General features: G+C 30.1%; 2 protein-coding genes across 2 annotated transcripts; both read right to left on the bottom strand.

The window, feature by feature from the left end:
• Positions 1–4,352: 4,352 nt before the first annotated feature.
• On the bottom strand, positions 4,353–5,477 carry LOC140184538 (cytochrome P450 CYP736A12-like). Its single transcript, XM_072236346.1, has one exon. It carries the CDS (start codon positions 5,325–5,327, stop codon positions 4,623–4,625), a length of 705 nt encoding a protein of 234 aa, XP_072092447.1. The 5' UTR covers positions 5,328–5,477; the 3' UTR covers positions 4,353–4,622.
• Positions 5,478–11,242: 5,765 nt separating this feature from the next.
• Positions 11,243–14,924, bottom strand: LOC112799795 (cytochrome P450 CYP736A12-like). Its single transcript, XM_072196048.1, has 3 exons — positions 14,628–14,924; positions 13,381–13,752; positions 11,243–11,446 (listed from the first exon to the last, which is right to left on the bottom strand). The coding sequence occupies exons 1-3, from the start codon at positions 14,922–14,924 to the stop codon at positions 11,243–11,245; spliced, it is 873 nt and encodes a 290-aa protein (XP_072052149.1).
• Positions 14,925–16,810: the final 1,886 nt, after the last annotated feature.

Raw genomic sequence — 16,810 nt, 5'->3', positions numbered from 1 at the left:
ACAAAAATAATTGCCATCTTACCAATTGTCCATGATTATAATCAACTTTCAAATTATATCGTATGAAACCTGTTAAATAACTTGAATCTATCCTTAATGTAAATTCTTTGGGTAGTAAATCAATTTTTCATTTCTTAAGAGATTTAATTGCTGCTAGAGTTTCCCTTTCATGAGTAGTATATCTCTGTTCTGTTGGAGTAAAAGTCCCTGAAATATACCTGCAAAGTAATTCCTTTGGAGGATATTTAGAATCTAGTGATTCTTTTTCTTGTTCCAAACTTTTTATAGCTTTCTTAGCTTTTAGACATCCTGACCAGGTTATGTCTGAAGCATCTGTTTCTACTATTAAGTAGTCATTTTCTTCTGGAATATAAAGTTCTGGAAGTTTTTCACATAATTCTTTAATTCTTTGAATTTGTATGCTATCTTTTTCATCCCATTTCCATACTTTTTTAGTACTTATTTTTGGAAATAAGCTTTTAGTGTATTCTGTTATATTCTTTAAAAATCCCTGATCAGAAATATAATTTATACACCCTAAAAATCTTTGTAATTGTTTTCTATCTTCTATTTTATTAGGAAATAAATTTACCTTTTCTAGAACATTTGGTTGAAGTTTTAGCTTTCCTTGAGTGGATAGAATTAATCCAAGGAACTCTATTTCTTGTTTTGCTATTCTTGCTTTCTTTTTACTAAGAACTAATCCTTTTTCCTTGCATCTTTTAAAACTATTAATAATTTTTGAAGATGATCTTCTTTATCCTGTTTTGTAAAAATTAGTATATCATCGATGTATACTAAAACAAATTCATTTAACTCTTTTAGATTTTCTTCCATAAATCTTTGATAAATACCTGTGGCTTGCTTTAATCCGAATGGTAATACATTCCATTCATAAAGCAACACACTTGTTGATTCCTTTGTTGGGCAAGTAAAAGCAGTTAATTTCTTTGTTTCTTCGTCTAAACGAAGTTGCCAATATCATGATTTTGCATCAAGAGATGAAAACCAAGTTGCTCCTTTGATTTTTTCTAAAATAGAATCTTTTCTTGGAAGTTTATGAGCATCACCAATAGTTGCTTCATTCATTTTCTTATAGTCTATTACCATTCTTCGTTTTCCCCTTTTAATTTCATTATTGTTTTCAACGTAAAAAGCTGGAGCCGCATGAGGACTTTTACTTAATCTTATAATTCTTTTTTCCAAAAGGTCTTTACACTCTAATGAGAACTCTTCTCTATCTCTCGCGGAATAAGGAATTTTATTCGGAACATTTATCTCTTTTGTGGGATCTTTTAATTTAATGCTTACTAATTCGTTATTTGTATTTTTAATATCTAAAGGATTTTCAGCACAAATTTCATCCAAGAGTTCTTCTATCTTTATTTCAAGATTATTTTTTGGAATATTTATCTGAAAGTATAGATTTAAATAACATGTTTCTAATATAGAAAATATTTTAAACTTTAAGATCTTATCTATAGTAGTAGTTGGTATTTTTATACGTTTTGATTTTTGATTTATTAAAGAATCGTGTGGAGCTTTTAAAACTATATATGTTAATTCTTGAATGAATGGATGATATAGCTTTAAAAAGTTATTTCCTATGATAAAATCCATTCCAGAATCTAACATATATATAGATGGAACAATAAACCTATAATTTTGAATAAAAATTTCAACCATCTCTGCTTTTTGATCAATTTTATGTATTGATTTGTCAGCTATTCTAACTCTTAATGGTTTCTTTAATTTTTTACAATCAAGTTTTATACTTGAACTAGCAAAGCATTGTGTTGCCCCAGAATCTATGAAAATATTTATAAACTTTTCTCTTATTTTTATAGTAATAAATGTAGCATTATTACTCAGTCTCTGAGTCTGTTTCCGAGACATATTCAAAAATATAGTCTAAGTTATCATCAGATTCTTCTAATGGTTCCATGAAACAAGACTTAGCAATTTCTATTTGTTTAGTAAGATCCTTTTTATCCTTCTTTTTCGGGCATTCATTTGCGTAGTGTCCTTCTTCTTGGCAATACCAACATGTACAATTTTCTTTTTTATTCGGGCAATAGTTATTTCTGTCTTTTATTTTTATTGTTATTTTCTTTTCTAAAATATCTTTTTTTCTCCAGTTTGGATAGTATTTTCTTCTTCTAAATTGATATTTTCTTTTTCTTTGAAGATTTTTATTAAGACCATATTTTTGAGGTATCTCCTCATTATCCTAACAGCAAATTCTGATTATATTTGCAAATCTTTTTTGAGTTGCTTCTTGCATACAACGTTCTTTTATTTCCTCTCTTATAGCAGAGGTTGCTCCACCAAAATTATTTTCAATTGTTCCTCTATTTATTTCTCTTATAAATCTTCCCATTATAATTTCATTAGCAGGATATGGAAGTTTTGTTATGTACATACTAAGATAATGATTTTTACCTTCTTCTTTTAATTTGTAATAATGTATTCTATATTCACATATATAAGACTCCACATTACATAAATCATATATCTGAATATTAGCTAAATGATTTTTTGCTTCTTGATATTCTTTATTATAGACTTCTTGTCTATGATCTATAATATTTTTTCCAAAAAATTCTTTATATAGAATCATCATTATATATAATATCTTATCATAAGCTGTTGTTTTTGTTTCTAATTCTTCTATCTATTGATGTCATATAATCTCTTATAGTTCCTTTAGTATGAAACCCTATGTAATTCCAAATGTCCCTTCCAGATAATTCACCAAGTTTTGGATTAGTAAAGGCTTCTAATAAGAAGGAATTCAACCAATTTTCGAAAATTTCTTTTTCATTCTTTTTGCAGTCTAAATCGAGCATTCTTTCTCCTTCCATTTCCTGGATTTTAGGAACGTATTTTGATGGTATTTTTGTATATTTTGAATCTTTATTTATAAACCCTTTTTTAAAAGCATAATTATCAAAACCTGTTTCCCATTGAAATTGAGATTGATTATCCTTAGATGTTTCAGCTTCATTCTTTACTTGTATTGGAATAGCTGGTTCTTCGTCACTTGAATAATCTAGAATGTGTTCTTCATTTTCTATATTTTCAGAATTTACTAATTCTTCCTCTATTTGAAAACCATGTTCCATAATATTATTTTCTTGAACCATTTTTAATTGTTAAAAAGCATTGTAACTTCTTCTAACTTTTCTTCAATATTCATAATTTTAGTGGTGGTTTTACTTTTAAATCTGTTATGTTAATTATGTTTTGAAATTTTTTTTCCTTGGGATTCTCTTTTTCCTTATTTCTTTGAAATTTTATGGATGTTAATATTTCTTCAAGCATATCTACTATAGAATTTAATTGTGGGTTAAAAGTATGATATAGATGTGGGGAATCATTTCCATGGTAACATTTTTTAGAAATTCTGTGTGAAAAATAAGTTTTTTCAGGTTTTTGAAGTCTTTCAATAAAACTTATCGTAAAATAAAGATTTTGAGAAAAATCATTTTGTATTGATTTTAAGAATTCGGTGTCATTACAGTTGACATTAGTTAAAATCATTAATTTTTGATCTATTAATTTTGATAACTTAATTATTTCTTCTCTTAAATCTTCTAATTTACTTTTTTCCATTAGGTGACGTTTTTCTTTGTGAAAGGCTATACTTTTAAGTTAAAAGTGTAGCCTTAGCCACCATTAGTTACCATAGACATAGCCACCAGAGACTTGACTATATATATATATATAGTTCAAACTTTAGTTTCTCAGTTTTGGAATTATTTTCGCTGGTCCACTGATGCACCTATAAAGCGTCTTTTCCATGCTTCCGCTGAAGTGCTGGTGCACGATAGACTCGCATGGTTTAGCATGGGTTAGGTGAATAGGTGGTCGAATTGTATTCGGGTTCGATCAATTTTTACCCAGTTTGACCGAATTTGACTGTTTTGACTTTTGATAATAAAAAGTTAAAAACAGTCTTTGTCTTGGACCGGACCAATTTAAGATTACTTTTACCAGTTTTACAGTCAAAACCGAATCTGCTAACAATGATGAAATTGTAATTTGGTAAAAGATGAGTGTTGGAGGCATTTTTAGTTATTAATTAGTTATTATTAATATTTTTAATAGTATAAAATTATATTTAATGGTGTAAGATTATTTATTTGGAAAAATCTAAGTGGTCAACAGATTTGTTAAAATTTAGCCAGTAAAATAAAAATGAGTGATTCTTTATCATTAAATGAAATCTCACACCATTAAATACACTATTAATGACTAATTGATGGCTACAATTCAAAATCTGCCGGCCCTAGCATTCTTCTTATTCACTTTTCATTTATTAGTTAAGTGCTACCCAAATTTTAATAAAAATGCTAATTTTTTACACTTTTTTATGATAAAAAAATTTTTAAAATTTAAAAATATTATAATAAATATAAATTTAAGAGTTAAATTTAAAAATTTATTATTTTACTAAATTTTTTAATTTAGATAAACTCCATCTTAAGTTACAATTACAAACATGTTTTTTTTTAATTTACAAAAATAACGAGAAAAAGAATAAACACCATTCAAAAAGTTTTAACACACACACAAAAAAAAACAAAAAAAAAACAAAAAGAAAAACCTTCTGCTGAGCATTATTCTTTGTTACTAGCAGCTTCAGCTGTTAGCCTAAAAGTTGGAATAGCTAGCAAGTGTGTAGTTCTTGGTATAGTGATGCCAAATGTTTCATTCATGTCTAATTCATCACAAGACATGCCAACCGGAAGCTCCCAGTTAAAGCAATGCACCAACTGAGCCACAACAAACTTGATAGTTGCAAATCCCAATTGTGCTCCAGGGCACCCTCTTCGACCAGAACCAAATGGTATGAATCTAAAGTCACGTCCATGAATGTCTACATTATCATGTTCAAATCTCTCTGGATAGAACTTCTCTGCATTTTCTGACCAAACTCTTGGATCCCTTCCAATTGCCCATGCGTTTATTATGATTCTTGTATTTTTCTTTATGTAATAACCATCAACAACGACGTCGTTTCGAGATTCATGAGGCAATAGCAAAGGTGCAACTGGGTATAATCTTAAGGTCTCTTTCACAACCATATCCAAATAAGGCATATTCTCTATTTCACTCTCTTCAACTTGTTTATTAATTCCTCCAACTACATGTTGTATCTCGTGTTGAAGTTTCTTCATCACACTAGGATTCTTTAGTAGCTCTGACATAACCCATTCAATTGCCGAAGCTGATGATTCATATGTTGCACCAATCATGTCCATTATAATAGCCTTGATGTCATTTCTTGTTACAACATGTTCGTGTTCTTCATCAGGATCCATGGGTTGATCCAAACATGATAGCAATATGTCAACAAAATCCTTTTTCTGTGGACTATTATTATCATCATCGTAGTTGGTATTTTGATGATCTTCAATAATATACTCCAATGTATCGTCAATTGATTTTCTTAATTTATTTACTTTCTTTCTTATTCCCTGACAATCAAGGTAATAGCTAGTTAGTATTTTTGTATTTGTATGAACAAAACTTAAATGTATTATTTATGCAGAATGTTAAAGGAGATAATAATTTAAAATTATTTTATTTAATTTAATACTTATAATTTTATATATATAATACTTATAAGAGTAAAGTATTGTTTTTGTCTCTAACGTTTGGGGTAAGTCTCAAAGTTATCCCTAACGTTTCAATCATCTTATTTAAGTCCTTAACGTTTCAACACTGACTCAATGTTATCCTGCCGTTAGGGATCCATTAACAGAATTGACGGCGGGACAAAATTGAGATGATTTTGAAACATTAGGAACTTAAATAGGACGAAAACGTTGGAGACAAAAATGATACATAAAAATAAATTTTAATTGTATCCTTCAATAATATCAATTTTTTACTATACATAGTATTCAATTATTTTTTAATCACATATAAGTAAATTATACTTAATCATATTACTTTCATTTTAAATAAATTAATTTTTTTTATAATTTTACTCTTAAAGATTTTTAGTTATCATGAAATATTTCTAGAATGACTAGTATATAAACTTGCAGAAAAAAATATATACAATAAAATATAAATTATACTTTTTATCTCTAATGTATCAAAATTCTTTAAAATTATAAAAAATAAATTTATTTAAAATAAAATAAATGTGATTAAGTGTAATTTATTTAGATGTAACTAAAAAATAATTGAATACTATGTACAGTAAAAAATTAATATTATTGAAAGATAAAATTAAATTAAAATTTATTTTTATGTATCGTTTTTGTCCCTAACATTTCAAAATCGTCTCAATTTTATCATGCCATCAATTCTGTTAACGGATTTCTAACAGCAGGACAACATTGAGTCAATTTTGAAACATTAGAAACTTAAATAGGACGATTGAAACGTTAAAGACAAATTTGAGATTTATCCACACATTTGGGGACAAAATAATACTTTACTCTACTTATAATTATATATTTAATATTATTCAATTATTTTAATAATAATTAAATAATACAGGATAAGATAAACAATAATTAACAAATAAAATATAATCATTTTAAATTGCTTTTGGTATGATTTTCTGTTGTATTATTCTATTTATAAAAAAGACATCAATGACGAAGGAGAACACATTGACTTCATGAAAGATAAGTGTAAGAAACTAATCTTTTAGGGATAAGTACTGTTTTGGTCCTAACGTTTAAGGTCAGAATCGAAACTGTCCCTAATATAATTTTTAATTTAGAATCGTCCTTAACGTTTATTTCGTATTAAAATTGTCATTTTGAATAAAATAATTTTTTAAAAGACAATAATACCCCCAACTGCACTACCGTTCATTTTGCATTCCCTACCACCACTATTCGTTCTGTATTCTCCACCACCGCCACTCCCTTTATTTCCACTATTAGCCATCTGTTCATTTTGCGTTCTCCACCACTACTGTTCATTCTGCATTCTCCACCACCGTCACCCCTCTTATTTCCACTATCAGCCAACCATTTCTTTCCACAACAACAATAACAACAGAACATACATTCAAATTCAAGAATCCATTATCAACAATAACATAATATTCAAATCAATAATAACACAACATTCAACATTCAAAGAACATTCAAATGCCATAATGGTAGTGGTGTTGCCGCCACCATCGAAAGAAGAGAGAATGCAGAGGGGGAGAAAGAGAGTTCGAAATCGTCAATCAGAGAGAGAGAAAGAGAAGCAGAGACTTAGAGAGAAAGAAACCTCGCCCGATCCTGCATAAGCAACTCGCGAAATAAAGTCCTTATCCATCTCTGAGTTCTTCCTCCTTTCTCGTCCTTTGTTGCCACTTTCCTCCAGAAGCTTTTACTCAGCAGCTTCATCAAGAAGCTTTTAGAAAAAACATTTCCAGAACTGTCTTTCCTGGATCTGGTATTCTTGTGTGGCAGTGACTTGATGGCCTTGATTACAGCTTCCGAAGATCTCTGCAGAACCGAAGAAGAAGAAGAAGATCGAAGAACTCTTGTGTGGCAGTGACTTAATGACCTTGATTACAACTTCCGAAGATCTCTGTAGAACCGAAGACTTGTGGATGTGGTAGGGAGAGAGAGAGAGAGAGAGCGCGCACCATATTGCAGAGAAGGAGAAGCGGTGCTGTTGTGGATTTGGAATCTCATATCTGTTCTTGGGAAGGAGGAGATGGAAAAGAGAAGACTTCTTCACATATATCCCTTAGTAATTTTTTTATTTTTGTCAGGGGTAAATGTGTTTTTTTATTAATAAAAAATAGTTTTAATAATAAATATAACGTTAAGAATGATTATAAATCCAAAATAAGATTAGAAACGATTTTAATTTTGACCCTCAACTTTAGAGATCAAATTAATACTTATCCCAATCTTTTATCCAAAGATTATATTTACCTGGGCAATGCAGTGTAAGTAATAATAATTATATTTAGTGAAATAGATTTTAAAATTTAAAAGACCATAATATAGATATAAATACAAAGGTAACTTTAGATATTTATTAGTATAAGAAATTTTTTATATTTTTTGATAAATACAAATTAACTTTGAAAAATATTTCGAGTCATCGATTTGATAAACCTTTACTTTTTGAAAGTATTTTATCAAAACTAACTTCTAAAAAATAACTTCATAAAAGTATATCACATGTATTTAGAAAATTAAAATAAAAATTATTTTCAATCACTACAAGAAAAATATTGAGAATCGTCGAATTTACTTTCGGATTTAGTGACGACGATTACCATCGGATTTAGTGATGAGTTTGATGAAGAATTCATCATGTCAAATAATTACCGGCGGATAGTCTCTTCCGCTAGTAACTTTCGGTAGGAAACCACGACAAATTGGCGCCAAACTTTTTTGTTGGAGTTACAGTCGGATAGATCCGACGATAGAGACGTTTAATGGAACGCTGCGTTTTGGTGATCCGCATTGTGTTACCGTCGAAAATATCTACCGGTAAATCCAACGGAAACCGTGCTCTAAATTAAAACCGCGAACCCATCCTCCCATTTCGAATTCTCTCTCTCTCTCTCTCTCTCTCTCTCTCTCTCTAACTTCTCCCCTTCGTCCCTCTCTCTCCTCTCACCCATCGTCCCATTTCGAATTCTCTCTCTCTCTCTCTCTCTCTCTCTCTCTCTCTCTAACTTCTCCCCTTCGTCCCTCTCTCTCCTCTCACCCTTTCACTCTCTCTCTAACCTTTTCATCTCTCCTCTTCGTCAATCTCCTATGCTGCTGAAAATGCTGCCGCCGCTGCTGAACGTCCCTGCCGCTTCTGCTTTTGCCGTCACTACACCTCCATCCCTCTTCAAGGTTTTTTGTTTGAACTCTTAATATTTCAAATTCTATTATATCAAGTTAATTAATTAGTTAGTAGAGATTAGTTAGTTTAATTTTTTGTTTTAGTGGATTTAGATGGTTAGGATAGGTTAGAATAGGTTAGATTAGGGTTAGATTAGTCTCTGAGATTGTTGAAAAATATTGAATTAATGAGCTATTTGCTGATGAAATTGTTAGTTAAATGCTTGACTGTGTTAATAATGATTGAGCTATTTGTATGTTACTTTAATAATGATTGAAAAAAAATTAACCAGATGAGAAGGATTGATGGATATTTAGTTTGCATGGAACTCTTAAAAGATAGAGAAATGCGAATGTTAGAGGAGACTCTGTCAAAATTTATATAAGATTTTCAGTGAAATCAAAAAAATTAAAATTATGTTTTTGTAATTGTTATAATTAATTGTTGGGTTGCTATATTTTTGTGCAATTGTTAATTTGAATAATTATTTTGATCTTAGTTTACATTTTTTATTTTATTAAGTTGGTGTTATGATAAATATTTGTGGCATTTACAAGAGAACTATATATTTATATGTTCATTTTGGTTCTTATAAAAGAAAAATTTCTCCTTTGCAATTAGTGTTTTAGTGCTCTGTAGGCACTTGTTAGTTTGCTAAACAAACCAAAACATTTATTCATTCTAGTTTAATTATTTTGAAACTAAAACACAATGTAATTTTTCTTTTTTTATTTACTAAACTAAAATACTTTTAGAATTATTTGTTACTTCTTGAGTTTATTCTTATGTTATTATTTATTGGTGTTTGTTATGTTATTAATATGTTACTAATATATTCGCTATATAGATATGACAATGGGTAGCAGCGGTAGATCGAGTGGGTCACGTGGTTGTGGTATAGGGCGGGCTTCCACCGGATCCCCCAGGGTTGTCCAGTCATCGCCCTCTATTCCGACTACCCCGTTGACCGCTGTGATGTCACAAGCGGGTCTATTGGACCAGTAATTCTTCGTGGTCCCAAACCTGAACTGGGTGCCTCCTTCTGCTATGCCCCTGTAGATGCAGCGACGACGTCAACAGAGTTCGCGGTGAGTGATTCTTTCAATGCTCCCGAGCAGGATGCCCCTCCACTACCGTCCGTCATTTGGTTGGGGATTGGCCCGATGACATGCAGTCGTGAGTTCAATCTTTTAATATTAGGTTTGTTTATCTTAAGTTTGTTTATGTCAAATTTGTTTATCTTAAATTTGTTTATCTTTTGTGTTTGTTAATGTGGGGTTTTTCTCTTACAGGTTTGCACCAAACCCCAATGCATGCACATAGGAGATATCCGAGGTCATTAAGTCCTTGTACGACCATCCATGGCCGACCTACACATAGATTCCGACTGATGTGAGAGAGTGGTGGTTTTAGAAGTGGACGGCAAGAATCCAATTTCATTTGAATTACTTAATTGTATAAGAACTGTATTTCATTCCGACTAACTAATCTTAGTGAATCACTTTGTGCAGTTGAAATTCATATGGGATGCAGAATACAATGTGATGATCAGGAAGACCTATGACCATTACGCCGCCAAGTGGTTTCAGCAGATGATGAGCGACGTTCATAAGGAGAAAGACCACCTGACATCGTGGATTCGTCCAAACATTAAGTGTGACTCGGAGGCGTATTTTAGAGATAACGAGGGGTTCAAGCGTCGCCATCTGATGAATGTCGCTAACAGGGCTTTGCCTAGGTCGTCGAGGTATATGGGTGGATCGGCGACCTTCATGAAGACGAAGACCAGTCTGATAAGAATTTTGGCATTGTTTAATATGTTAGTAGTTACTTGAATTAGTTTTCTACTTTCCTTTTTATTATCAATTTAATTAATTAGTTAGTAGAGTAAATGTTAGTTTAATTTTCTGTTTTAGTGAATTTAGGTGATTAGGATAGGTTAGAATAGGTTAGATTAGGCTATGAGATTGCTGAAAAATGTTGGGTGGAACCCTTCAAGGGTGGCTAAATCCAAATTTTAGGGGCTCTGTCGAAATTTTCATAACATTTTCAGTGAAATCAAAAAAATTAAAATTATGTTTTCGAAATTACAGTTAAGATTTTGGTTCATGCTTATATTTGTCTCTCATTGTTTAAATTGTTCATTTATTTTATTGGTTGGTTGATATATTAATTTGTATTCTAAGTTGTTGGATCGTGAGGCGACACTATCGGAGACCTTCAAGTATACCCATACGTTGAAGGCAAATAAGGAGAGATTTACTGACGAGCGGTCTGCGACTCATTATGTGAGTTTAAATTAAACCTAAGTTTAAACTTTATTTGATTTAAAGTCAATTATTTAACTATTATCCTAATCACAACTAACGTGTGTAACACATGAGAAGTACATGCAGAGGTTGGAGGTCGCGATCTAGCAATTTCAACTGCCTAGTGGGGCCGATGAAGCCGGCTCCGAGACCTCCGTGGTGGATCTCAATAGGATTTTGCACGAGAATACCTCTGAACCCCACAAGAATTGCCGCTTCAGGTTGGGGTCATTCTTCGCCAATGGTCTCTGCTCCTCTGTGTTGTTGGCTTCCTCTGCCTCTGCCACCAGCTCTATTGATCCCCAGGAAGTTTTCAACTTAAGGCAGGAGGTGTAAAAGCTAACACAGGAGTTTCACCAACTGGCGGAGTAGTCTGAGCAGAGATATCGAGAGATTCTTGCACGCATTGCCGTCAACTCTAACCTGACGGAGGAGTACAGCCAGTAGATGCACACTAGAGACAGCAGTGACACTACTGGTGGGGCACTGATGATAACATCTCCTCCGCCGCCTTAGCAAGGGGACCACGACACCGACGAGAACGACAACGACGATGAAGATTACCGTGATATATAGGATTTAGAGTTTTACGCATTTTTGTTTGTCTACTTCATTGTAGTCTATATTTATACAATTTTATTTCATTCAGACCATTTAATTTTTAATAAAATAATTTTTTGATTTCTGGTGACATTAAATTTCTGCTAACAATTTCGTTAACAAGAGTATTTTAATTGTGGCTTAACTATGCCAAATAGAAAGGAGGAGGGTAAGAGATGGATGGTGTGCTTTTGTGCGATAATTTAGAACGTATGGTTGGAACGAAACCGGAGGATTTTTCAAAACAAAGGAAAAGGGGTTGCGGAGATTATCAACATGTCCTCTCTGAGCTACAAGGACTGGTTAGGTGCAGACCCCTTCTGTTGTTGATGGTAATGCCGGAGATGACAAAGGGAGATCTATTCTTGCTTTTTGTTTGCTTGTTCTTCTTTAGTTAGTTGTTTTCTACGGTGTTATCCTTTTTGCTCCACTTATTGTATTGAGCTCCTCTTTCAAAAAAAAAAACTATACCAAAAAAACTTTAGAGTTTATAAAATTAATATTAACGTCGGAAAAATTCGACGGTAACATGGCGCCTAATTAAACACATGAAACAGCACCAAAGTTACAGTCGAATTTATCCCACGGAAACCATCAACACAATCTCGCCAAATTCATTGAAAAGACCGACAGAAAATTTGCCGATAATTAGCGTCGGACAAAATAAATCCGATGGTAAGCAGTTTTTGACGACGTTGATACCATCAATCCAAGGACAATGGTAATTTATTTAGCGGCGGATTTATTTTATAGATCCAACGGTATTCAGTGTTTTCCTTGTAATGAATAAGAACAAACAACAACAATTATATTTAATAAAATTAAATAAATTTAAAATTTAATAATATCATAATAAATATAAATATATAAGTAAATTTTGATATTTATTAACATATATTAGACTTTTTAATTTAATAAATACAAACTAATTTTAAAATACATTTCTAACTTTTAAAACCTACCTGTGTTCTTTTAAAATATATTCCTAACTTTAAAAATACACTCCAAACATGTGATCTTCTACCAAACCAATCCAAGTTGATCTAAGTAAAATTTATGACCTAATAGAAGGAGGTTTGTTTTAATTATAATTTTAGATGGATAAATATTTACTTAGGGGAATAAAATTCTTTTAGGATCAAACCATTCCAAGACGAAAAAGTTGATAAAGTAAGAAAATAAAAATATAATTATTTTTAAATTAAAATAATGAGATTCACACATAATAAAATTATAAATTTAATAATAATTATTACTTTCTTTTTTTACTATTTTATAAATTTTCTTGTACTCTCAATTGAGGTTAGGTTCTCTTTCTTAGATATAACAGGAAAAGGTTTCCTAATTACTCAGGAGGAAATAGATATTATTATGTTTAGTTTGATAATCACTTTTTTTGTATAAATTTATATAAATATACAATGTAAAAAAATCATATAGAAAATGACAGTATCAAAAATAAAACACCCTAATTTTTTTGTTTTTTTCCCCTAAAAATATTAGTTCTCTATCATTTTATTCCGTAAAAATATTTTTCCCCTCTTAATTTTTTCTTCCTCAAAGTGTGCCTACTTAAAAAAAAACACACACACATACAGTCATACACACGACACAGCAGCTAATTCTTCTTTCAGGTTGGATTGGGGATTACCTGAAAATCAAAGATGCCAAGGATAGGCACGTAATCTGCAATATTGAAAGCTCCAGCCAAGCTGACTAAGTCAACAAGGGCCTTTAAGTTGAACCTATTATTGTCATCCCTTCGACCCAACACCATCTTGAATGTAATATTCTCAGAAAGCTCCTTCAGCATCATACTAAGATTCACAACCTCACCTGACGCAGAAGCATTGCATAGAGACTTCACCAACATTTCCAACTCCTTCCTCCTTAAAGGACCATACATCTCAACCTTTGATCCACTTAAAAGTTGCAATATGCATAACTTCTTCATGTGCCGCCAATACCAACCGTACTGTGCCATCCCAATGCCCTTTCCGCCATTGAAAAACATCTCCACGGCCTGAACCACCCATACACATCCAAACAATTTTGTATGATAGTGGGTTGACTTACATAATATAATAAAAGAAGGGTGCTAGGGGTCAGCACTTTTGTTAAATTTTGGTCATCACTTAACCATAAAAAAAATTGAATGATTTTATACCATTAAATACAATCTCACACCATTAAAAACATTATTGATGACTAATTAATGACTAAAAATCACAAAATCTACTGGTTCCCTAAACTTTCTCGTAATAAAATGTCTAATTACTAAGAATTTACTTTGTTAAAATTATATTTATACAAAATTATTAGCTACTAAATCAATCATCATATATTTCTATATAAATATATATATTATTTAACTTATTTTTAATATATATTTTTTATTTTAATATATATTTTATATTGATAATTAATTTAGTAATTAATTTTTAGTGTACATATAACATAATAATTTTCATTTGTTAGTTACGATCTGAAGTCGTCATTATATATATCACATTAATATTATTTGGTATTTAGGATATGACAAAAATATTAAAAATACGCATAAATCACATTATAAAAAAGATACATTTGTATGTAGATATACCACAACGGTAATGTTAAAGAAAAAAAATTATTTTATTTAATATTTATTAATTATTACTAAAATTAATTAAAAATAAATAAAATAAATTTTGACTATTTCAAACATTTTTTATATCCCAAATTCCGAAACCGAAAAGTATGGCCAAATTAAATATAGTCCATAATATATAGTAACAACTGCAAAATATGGAGGTCTTAAATACAGCTAACAACACGTCAACACCGAATGTCTTTGGGGGGATTTAATAGTAAGTCCTGAGTTGTTTTTTTCACTATTAAATATTAATTATCACTGACCTGAAATTTAGACCTGTTTGCAAAATCTAGGTCATGAGTCTTGAGGAATAGCTTAGCAGCTTCCGGAGAAGAAACAACTACAGTTGGAACTTGCCCTAGCTTCAAGAACATTATGGGTCCGTATTTTTCGGCGAGGGCTTGGAGGCTGCGGTGTGGTTGTGTTCCTAACATGTGGAGGTTACCGATGAGTGGCAATGCCTTGGGGCCAGGTGGTGGAACTTTATTCCGATCATCCTTTGGATGCAACAAAACAATGGCGACTACAAATACTAATATGCCAAGGAGAATGGTTATCATGCTTAATGAATATATCTTAGTTTGTGGGAAAATTTATGATTCTTTTGATGATAGAAAATATGAAGGTTTTGGGGGTATTTTATATGCGATGCTAGCCAAAACTTGTGGTTTATAGTATAGTTGTTAGAACCGAATCGGTGATCAAACTGATCAAGTTATTGGGTTGTTGAGTTATTGATTCAACCGATGGGTCATTGGTTGAACCGGTTAATCCGATCTTATGTAAATAAAAAATAAACAATAATAAAAAATTTAAAGTTAAAATTTAAAATACATATTTTTATTAACATTTTAAGAATATTCAGCTATTCTAAAATAATATGAAATAGAAATAATAAGCATTTTATTAATTTTATTCTATCATAAATATTTTATTTTGTTTTTATATTAAAATAATAATTATTTTCAAATTTTAATAATTTATTAATAAATTTATATCTATTTTACTATTATATACTACAAGTATTTATTAAAAAATAATATTAATAGATATTATATAATTATGAAAAAAAAAGTGAATTTATAATTATTGTTAAATAAAAATATAATTAATTTAAAAATAAATGAATTTATAACTAAAATTAAAATAAATTAAACAAAAGTAAATATATTTAATAAAAGATATCTATATATAATAATTTGTAACCATATTAAGTAGAATTGTGACAGCCTGCTGGTTGTGACTTTTTTTTTTCATTGAGAACAAGGATTTGAACCGCACCTCACTCATTTTACAAAATTTTAATTTTCAACAGATCGGTTGGATCGATTTTATTGAATTTGATCGGTTCACACCGATTCTCTTCTTTGTTCGGTCTAATTAGCGGACTGGATCGATTTAGAATTCGGTTCACCGGTTTTTTATCGAATTGACCAGTCCGATCTGATTTTTACAACACTGGTTTATAGGCTTTTGTTTTATTTAAATAAAAAATTATATTAGCTTATGTAATAACATGCAGCTAGTATTCAATTTGGTTACTAAATTTGTATGCGAGTTTTAATTTGATCTCTAAAACATAATTGTTTTTGTTTTGATACTTAAATAGTAAAAAAATAGTGTTTATTAATTTTTTTTTCCAAAACAAGTAATTTATTATCATTTTTGGACTATTTAAGCGCCAAAACTAAAATAACGTTATTTTACAAGTTTTAATGTGATATTTAACTGTCTATGTCTGACTTTATTAATATTTGTGTGCTAAAAATTATCCCAAAAATTAATATGAATCATGTTTATAAAATTTAAAGACTAAATAAAAATAATTAAAATATTAGAAATTAAATTAAAATTCGTATATAAATTTAGGAGCCAAATTGAATATTAACTCAATAACATAAATCATCACATCCTTGTAATAATAATTTCACAAACTTAGGCTGCAAAATCAAGGTAGAAAACAATTTTGCAGTTACTTTTTGCTAAATTAGGAACAAATTTATTCTTCTCAATTTCCAAAGTAATAAGTAATAAAAAAATAACTAAAGAAATTGATTAAATTTATATAATATGTGATTTGAGAAATACTTTAAAACATGAAAAATACTATTATATCTTAAATATTTTTGCAATATATATAAAAATATAATTGTTATTAAGTAATTGCATATCGGTGATATTATATATATAAATATTTTTGTAATTAAGTTTAACTAAATTAGCATAAGTCTAATAGAAAATAAACGGGCGCATGCGGCACTATACTTCTTGATTTTTTCGTGTTCTTTTAGTATAAAAATTTTTGTACATGAGAATTGTTAAAGAACCAGTAAAATTTATTATTTTTAATCATTAACTAGCTAGCATATTTAAAAATGTAGGCTAAAAATATGTTATTAGAAAGAATTAAACTTATAGTTAAAAGTACTTGCCAAAAATAATAATT

Source organism: Arachis hypogaea, chromosome 5 (assembly GCF_003086295.3).
Source record: "Arachis hypogaea cultivar Tifrunner chromosome 5, arahy.Tifrunner.gnm2.J5K5, whole genome shotgun sequence".
NCBI classification, from domain to species: Eukaryota; Viridiplantae; Streptophyta; class Magnoliopsida; order Fabales; family Fabaceae; genus Arachis; species Arachis hypogaea.
Note: the sequence above shows the minus strand (reverse complement) of the source record. Positions and strands in the feature narration are given on the sequence as shown.